Source organism: Lagenorhynchus albirostris, chromosome 13 (assembly GCF_949774975.1).
Source record: "Lagenorhynchus albirostris chromosome 13, mLagAlb1.1, whole genome shotgun sequence".
In the NCBI taxonomy this organism is placed as follows: domain Eukaryota; kingdom Metazoa; phylum Chordata; class Mammalia; order Artiodactyla; family Delphinidae; genus Lagenorhynchus; species Lagenorhynchus albirostris.
Window position 1 is genome coordinate 31106257 of NC_083107.1, and position 9113 is coordinate 31115369.

Consider the following 9113-nt stretch of genomic DNA (forward strand, 5'->3'; position numbering starts at 1 on the left):
CCTTGATTTGTCTTTCCCTACACCAGACACACAATCAATTCCACCATTGTTTTTCAGATCAAGGCATTTAGCATTTTTCACCTTTGTTTGCCAAGCTTTTACTGGAACCGTTTGATGGTCCATTTGATTTAACCATAAAGATGGATTCGGCAGAGATTGTGGTCGTTTTAATAACTCATCACACAGGTGAAGGTCCTGAGCTCCACACCCAGCTGCAAACTGTCGCCTGCCTTGGACTGACCATGGACTCCCTGGAGACAGGCTGGGCTGCAGCTTAGTTAATCTGGCTACACCGCCTGTGCCCCAGACTAGGGGAACCCTGGTTAAAAGGTCTGATTGTTTTCTTGTTTCATAAGAGTCAGACTGCCTGGATTCAAATCCTGGCTCTATCACTTTGTAGCTTTGTGACCTCTGGCAACTTATTGAATCTTAGTGACCCACATATGCCATGGGGATAATAACTGGGTTATTATAGGAAGCACATTCAGTGATATATGCAAAGCACTTAGTACAATGCCTGTTCGTAGGAAAACACCTAATAAATTTTAGTTGCTGTGATAATGAAGCACTTGCCCTATTTTTCAAAAGCCATTTTAGCCAGATCGAATCTGTACCAAAAAGGCTATTGCTCATGAAATTTATACTTTCCTGTTTCTAATAATGTCAACTTGTAAAGATTTATATAAGTTCATTTATATCTGTTAGCTTAACTTGGAGATGTTGGAGATTTGGTTTTTCTTCATAAATGTTTATGTGAGGATGAAAGCCCCATGACTCGCATTAATACATATCACCATTGACGTGTATTGTATTGACTCAGTGTCTATTATATGCATGTGTGAAACTGAACCACGTAAAAGCAGAAATTAGGCGTTCCTGCCAAAAGGAAGTGAATTGAAAGGAGGAGAAGCAGAGCCTTTGCAAGGAGAAAATTGTCCTATCTCTCAGCCAGTGTCAGAATGTGGAAATGTTTACAAAATGCTCATTAAAAGAAAAAAGGATTGCAAGATAGAAACAAAATCTGGTGCACAAGTTTACACTAGGGAGATAAGAAAGGCTAGGCCCCTATGGGGGATTTTGTTATCCAATTACTGCAACCTGATTTTGGGGGGTGAGAGGAAGAGTGGTAGGGGGAGGGAGAGAGGGGAAGTTTCCAAACTTGTCTCCAGTGACACGAGACATTTACGCTCCGCAAGATAAAACTGCCACTTAGAGCCCAGGAGCGCTAAACCTTCCTGGGTTGGCCTGGGGGCTGGAGCAGAGTCATGGGTTCCCTGGCCCTGCAGCTGTGTGCTCTCTCCTGCCTGGTGGCTCACTCGGTTTCTGGCAGCCCCATCATGAGCCTGGAGCAGTCGCCTCTGGAAGAAGATATGCCCCTGTTTGATGATGTCTTCTCAGAGCAAGATGGTGTCGACTTTAACACACTGCTACAGAGCATGAAGAAAGAGTTTCTCAAGACGTTGAACCTGTCGGACATCCCGATGCAGGATGCAGCCAAAGTTGACCCACCAGAGTACATGTTGGAACTCTACAACAAATTTGCAACAGATAGGACCTCCATGCCATCTGCCAACATCATTAGGAGTTTCAAGAATGAAGGTAAGTGGAGATTTTACTGATCAAATTTGGCTTCGAGTTTTTAGAAGCGGTGAGTAAATTTACAATGCATGGAGATGATAAAGGTGAAAACATCTATATAGGGGTGTGTGTACACAGATACCCCAAAACAAGGCACATTTTGGTCTATACTGTTTTCATGGTCATTTTCCAAATATTATTGAAAGGTATTAAAGAATATCTTTTAATCCAACGCCGTAAAGTGTCTACCATTTTGACATTATAATTGGGTCTTTGCAAATTTTCAATTTGGACAGCAGGTAATAAAAAATATTAATGTTGGTCTACCGCTGTACCTTTGTCTGTCATTTTCCAGATAGGGCTCAGTTCCGTTTAGCTTTTAATTGACTACAAAATTTGTCAACTTCTACATAGAATGAAAATGATGACAATAGGTAAAATACAGAAAGTTGTGATTTGCGTTTCGCTCAAACTTTGGGTGAGTTTCCATTTTGTGACCTTATTTAAGAAATGTTCAAACAGGATGGAAACATATTTTAGAGATTCTTCCTAAAGTGTTGTTTTGTTTGTTGTGACGTGTATATCCTTGAAGCACTGTTTGTAGTTTCCAGGAAGTGCGCATGGTCCAATTAACGATCCAGCTTATTCTGTGTGTTTATGAAGAGCAATGTACAATCTTTAAATACCAGTGGGAAAAGTGTGTTTTCTGCCCCCAGATCTTTATTCAGTACTAAATCCAATAACTTAGCAAGTTAATCCTTTATTTAATATGGTGCAAGTAATCAAGAAAATTTTTTTCTAATATCTATGGTAAAAGTTGTGGGTCCAAAGTAACTAATTCTTTCATATTTACCAATTATGCTTTTATAGCCATTAACCAGGTACAAAAGAGGGTTTGGATAGGTGTTGGCCAAGTATTCTTGAAAGCAAAAAGGCGGTGACAAGATTTAGCTCAAGATTTGGATTTTTCATACAGGGTTGACTTAGTAGATGTGGATAATTAGCTTAATTTCTCTGAATCCGAATTTCCTCAACTGTAAATTGGGGACAATATACCTACGTAACACAATTGAGCAATTTCAAAGAGGTTACAAGTAAGAAAGTACTACATTTGCTATGAAGTATTAAACAAATGTCAGTGTTTGCTAATGAATTCCTTAAATTCTAGGCATTGGGGGAAATGTTGAATAGGTATTGCTCAGTCCTGGAGATACTATTTGCCTTTAAAATTTAGGTGACTGCCAAAATTTCAAATATTTAGTAACATATTGGAAATGTGACTTAGTAACATTTAGTAACATGATGGAAATGAAAAGCTGAAATTACAGATTCTTTCTGTGGTCAGTCTGAATTGAAAATAAACATCCTCCTTCCCTGGGAAGCCTTCCTAATGTTTCTGAGTGCGGATCCCTGGGTGGCTGCCTCAGGGTGTGGGTGGGAAAGTATTCACATCCCTGGGGAAAATAGGAGTTTTTCAGTTCTCACTTCTGTGGAGGATTTCGATGGTCCAGGTGAGGTAATGAGCTTCTTATTACTGAATATCAGTGAGGGTAGGAGCAAACCTCTCAGTAGACAACCCAGCTGCCCACACCTCTGCCAGTCCACTGGTGAAAATGCACAGCCCAAGGTCATGAATCCTGCACTGGGCTCGCCCTGTCGGCTGTTATTGTCTTTCTTTGATTCTCTATGTTTGCTCAGTGCAACTCCCTAGGAGACAAAGACCAACAAAACAAAACAAAACCTCCTCCAAATCTAACTAACAGAGGAAAACAAGTGCTGCTTCAAGGTGGAAAAAGCATGACTTTATTTCCTACCACTGCTTTGACCTCTCCTTGTCATCTTGGGGAGGTCAATTCTCTGCATTAAGGCTTGATTTCTTCCAGACTCAAATGAACAGAATACCAATACCAACATTATAGGGTTATTGTAAGAACTAAATAAAACAATTTGCAAAGCACCTGGCACGTGAAATTTGCTCAGCAAACACTAGCTCCCTTGCCTGAAGTGTAACACCTCCATTATTACTATATTTGCACATGCACAGTGAACTTATTTTTATATCAGCTTTATTGAAGTATAATGGGCATAAACAATAAACTTCACATATTTAAAGTGTATAATTCGATAGGGTTTGACATATGTTAACATCCATTGGAACCATCACCACCATCAAGATAGTGAACATATTCATACCACCAAAAATGTCCTTGTGCTCCTTGGTAAACCCTTCCTCCCGCTACAGTGAGCTTTTATTGTGCATTTTTCTAAAGGATGGAACAACCAGTCTATTCCCCTACTTTTGGTCTTCTCATGTTTCCTGTCCAAGGGGAATGAAGTTTTCTCCATTCCTATAAGGGGCGGGGGACAACTACCGTATTACTTGATGTATTAAGGACACATGTCATGTCCATAAATCAATTCAGTCTGATGCCCAGAATCAACAACTCATCAATATTTTTAAAGTGCTACCTCTGTTTAAAGCATCATGGTAGATTGGAGGCATAGAAGGGAGGTTAAGCTGTGGTACGTGCCATTAGGATGACAATCTAGTTGGGAAAAATCCATTCATATAGACAACTGAAAATCAAGGATGTAAATGGCAAGGTCAAAGGAGAGGTATAGAGGGTAAATACTCAAGTTACCCAGAGAGGAGTGGGCTCCCATATAGGGAGGTGAAGAAGGGAGGGCCCCATAGGGAGGGGTCACAGCTAGATAGATGGAGATGAGGGGGTAGAGCTTTCCAAGGGTCCGAAGAACATATCCAAAGGTGCAGTATACAGTAAAGCAAAGGACTGTTTTGGCAAGTAGTGAAGTTATCAGTCTACTTTATTTTTTATTTATTTATTTTTTTTGCGGTACATGGGCCTCTCACTGTTGTGGCCTCTCCCGTTGCGGAGCACAGCCTCCGGACGCGCAGGCTCAGTGGCCATGGCTCACGGGCCCAGCCGCTCCGCGGCATGTGGGATCTTCCCGGACCGGGGCACGAACCAGCATCCCCTGCATCGGCAGGCAGACTCTCAAGCACCGCGCCACCAGGGAAGCCCCTATCAGTCTACTTTAAATAGGAGACTTTGTTTAATATTTCTACAAATATTAATTGATAAATTGCAATGTTCCATGCTGTAGGGGATGAATGGGAGCTATGACTGGATCAAGTGGTTAAGACCTAATCATAGCTAGCTTTGCGAGCCACGCTAGAGAGTTTAAATTCATTCCACTGACCTATATTTCTCACTGGCAGTGTATGAGATGATTTTAGGTGGTACCCAGAGGAAGCTGTGAATCATGTGAAATCAGTATATGTTTTTATTAAAGTGGATTGAAAAAAATCCACGAAACTATCATCTCGAACCCCCTCATTTCATGAATACTGTTGCTTAGGACAAGTCTAAAAGAGGAAGTTAGTATAAAAACAATAATATCAAGTTAAAGAAAAATATTTAAAAGTACAATCTGGAACAAGGACCTCACTGAAATCATGAATTGGATATACAATTGGGAAAGGCGGCCAAAGATGATAGCAACCCCCTCAATTGGTGGTCCTCAGCATCTTTGGTGTCATGGAACTTTTTGATTGATGACAGATGTCTTCAGGGATTCCTTGTAGACAGGTATTACCTGGGACGGGTATAGAGGAGATTTGGACGCCTATAAAACTCTCAGATAGGGTGTCAACATAATAATATTTGGAGGTGTGCTTCTAAGACAACAGGACCTTTACAATTTTATTTCATAAACATTCTGAGCGATTCCTATGTGCTGCACTTCCATGCCAGGTGCTAAGAGTACAAAATTAAGGCAACCAATCTATCCCCAAGGTTCGTTTCCCCTCATTCTTCCTTTTGGAGGACCACAAACCCCAAATTCAAGTGCTGTGATCCCCTTAGTGTAACGCCTATCCTGTTGACCTTGTCAGGTTTTGTCGTCTAAAGCAGGGATCAGCAAACTTTTTCTGTAAAGGGCCAGGGAGATGGTAAATATTTTGGGTTTTGTGGGCCGTATGATCTTGGTCGAGACTTAATGGATTTAATTCTGCCATTGTAGTGCAACAATAGTCACAAACACAATGCAGAAATGAATGGGTGAAACCCTTTAGTAACCCTTTATTTCCAAAAACAGGTGGCAGGCCTGCTTTGGCCTGTGGGCTAGGTTTACCACCCCCTGGTCTACATGGATGTTTCTCAGATGTATGTGAGGGTCTCCATCCATTACAAGTACAAATATGAAAAGCCATGACATCGTCACTGAAAAGCTTCAAGAAAAAAACAACCACCACACGTGTCTCGTTTGATAGCTCCTCACTGGTTAGAAAAATTGGGGGCTTGCCTGGACAATCTCCAAGGTCCCTCCCAGGTCTATAATTCTGTGACGGATAAGCTATGCAAACAAGGCTGGGTGCGTTTTCTCTCATTCATGAGGCAGCCATTTTCCATTTTAGTCAGCTTAACTCAGTCTAGCGTTCTACCCTTGACCTCCAATATTCTCTCTTAGAGAATGCTAACACTGTGTTTGTTTTCATTGATTTTCCCTCATTCTCTCTGTATCAAGCCTCCTGAATGGACAGGCGCTCTTATTGAATAAATAAGCATCTGTTTTTCTCTGTAACATACTGCAAATGTAATTTCTTTTTTTTTTCAGATCTCTTTTCCCAACCAGCCAGTTTTAATGGGCTCCGAAAATACCCTCTCCTCTTCAATGTGTCCATCCCTCACCATGAAGAGGTCATCATGGCTGAACTCAGGTTGTACACCCTGGTGCAAAGAGATCGCATGATATATGAAGGAGTGGACCGGAAAATTACCATTTTCGAAGTACTAGAGAGCAAAGGGGACCGTGAGGGTGAGAGAAGCATGCTGGTCTTGGTGTCAGGGGAGATCTATGGAACCAACAGTGAGTGGGAGACTTTTGATGTCACCGATGCCATCAGGCATTGGCAAAAGTCAGGCTCATCCACCCACCAGCTGGAGGTTCATATTGAGAGCAAACATGAAATGGAGGATGTTGGCAGGGGACAACTGGAAATAGACACTAGTGCCCGGAATAAGCATGTCCCTTTGCTTGTCGTGTTTTCGGATGACCAAAGCAGCGAGAAGGAGAGGAAGGAGGAACTGAACGAAATGATTGCCCACGAGCAACTTCCGGAAATGGACAACCTGGGACTGGAAGGTTATTCCAGCGGACCTGGGGAAGAGGCTTTGCTGCAGATGAGGTCAAACATCATCTATGACTCCACTGCCCGCATCAGAAGGAACGCAAAAGGAAACTACTGCAAGAGGACCCCGCTCTACATCGACTTCAAGGAGATTGGCTGGGACTCTTGGATCATCGCCCCGCCCGGATACGAAGCCTATGAATGCCGTGGTGTTTGCAATTACCCCCTGGCAGAGCACCTCACCCCCACAAAGCATGCGATTATCCAGGCCTTGGTCCACCTCAAGAATTCCCAGAAGGCTTCCAAAGCCTGCTGTGTGCCCACCAAGCTGGAGCCCATCTCCATTCTCTATTTAGACAAAGGGGTCGTCACTTACAAGTTTAAATATGAGGGCATGGCCGTCTCTGAGTGTGGCTGTAGATAGGAGAGGAGACCTGTGGCTTATTTAATAACTGTACATGTGTATATTTTGTGTTCCTATTTAATGAGATTATTTAATAAGGGTGTACAGATCATAGAAGCTTGCTGCCTTAGGGAATTTGACAGGGCGGTTTTGTTGTAGGAAATGCATAATTTACTCCACAGTCTAGTCCCTTCCAATCTATGTTTCTTTGGACTTGCCATTTCCCGGCAATGCCATCTCTAATAGTAAGTGGCAAGCCCCCACTACTTGCCCTTTAGGCCGATTCGAAAGCAACACCCCTAAGCAGAAAAATACTGTCGAGAGAGGTAGATATTTGTGTGTGTATATGTGTACATAGATAAACGTATAAAATCCTTTTGGTTCTATAGAGGCAGATTCTACTCACACACGTGCATAACCCAATCAAATGTGTATATGTTAAAAGACAGTGGGAGGTTCTTGGTCACCTCTTCTCTAGGTAGTATTTCCATCAGGATAATTTGCACCAGGAATTGAACCATCCTAGGAAGTATTACATTTCCGAAATACTACTGGAAATGTAGGGGTAGCTTTTGTCAGTTGAGTTTCTGCTATTACTCAGAGCAGCAGGGCCTGGTAAAGGAGGCTGCATGTTTGAGGGGAGGGGTTATTGGATACAGAAACCAAGTGGCTTCAAGGGGGCAGTGGCCTTAAGGGACAACAGCAAAGAATGAGCCCACAGGGGACCAGTGTGCTCTAGAGGGCAGTGCCTGGTCAAGAAAGGAAAACAGAGGGAACTTCATCTGTTCCTAAGGCAACAGGAAGGCAAGGCCATGTGTATTGGCCTTTATGGCTGCAGAGGGTACAGGAGGTGGGAGGGGCTCTTAGGGGAGGAGGGGCAAAGGATAGAGATGCTGTCCTAGGACGTGTTTGTAAAATTATAAGCAGTTCTAATTGGAGAGTTAAATATTTTGGACAAAATAAAATTAACAAAGACCAAGAGGAGGAAAAATCAGAAGGGATCTGTTTGTTGGACTCTTCTTCCTGTTTTTCTTCAATTCTTCATATTTCTCCTTTGCCTCTGAACCTCTGCTCTTGCTTTTTTCCACCTTTTCCCTTCCCTCCCTCTTTTTTGCCTGAGCACCTTGTGTCCTTCTCCCATTCACATGTCCCCTATCTTCCCTGGCCTTCCCTGCTTTGAGCCCAAAGAGAAAACCTGAAAGCATTTGCTCTTGGGATAAAAGGAGTTAGTGCTCTAATTTCTAGATTTCCCCCTGATATTTTATTTAGTTGAGTTGCTAATATATAAAATGTTTTGTTCATGAAGAATGCTTAAGTGTAAGAAAAAGAGAACCACAGTCCAAATGAATACATTTAAATAAATGAATTAATAAATAGACACACAACCAAATGACTCAAAAGCTAAGCCAGAATTTGGAAATCAGGTTTGCCCCATGATGGAAACCCTGTCGCCTTCCCATCCTTCCCACTCTGCAGTCTTTCTGTTTGGGAACTGGCCAGGACTAAGGGACTGGGAAGTATTCCTGATGACAATGGTCTGGGGCATCTGCCCATTAGTTGGCCAGTTGGAAGGACACTGAGACTTGGTCCCAGTGCCCCCCGTGCAGGACCACAGGCGTTGTGCAGGGAGAACCACAGCAGAGCAGTTCTCAAACTGTTCTGACACCTCCAGGCAGACAATACGGATGGTCCAACCTAGAATCGGGAATGTGGTTTCCAGTCCATTGTCCCCCCTCACCCCACTGAATGCTTCTTTAAGAAGGCTTGCACTTTTTTTTTTTTTTTACCCTGCGAAACCATCAGCCTTGCTTTCACAAACGTCTGGGGTCATAATCTCATCTTGCCCTAGAAAATAGAGGCAAGGGAAGCTATTTTGAAGGACACTTTGCCCAATTTGGCCCTCAGCTCTGCACGTCTGTTGTCCACTGGTATCCAGAGGGTGAGTGCTGGAGAATCCATTGCCCCTGGAAGAGTGGTATT

General features: G+C 42.7%; 1 protein-coding gene across 1 annotated transcript; it reads left to right on the forward strand.

Annotated features, from left to right (window-relative positions):
* The first annotated feature begins 1265 nt into the window (after positions 1–1265).
* On the forward strand, positions 1266–7154 carry BMP10 (bone morphogenetic protein 10). Its single transcript, XM_060169875.1, has 2 exons — positions 1266–1599; positions 6217–7154. Exons 1-2 carry the CDS (start codon positions 1266–1268, stop codon positions 7152–7154), a joined length of 1272 nt encoding a protein of 423 aa, XP_060025858.1.
* The last annotated feature ends 1959 nt before the right edge of the window (positions 7155–9113 follow it).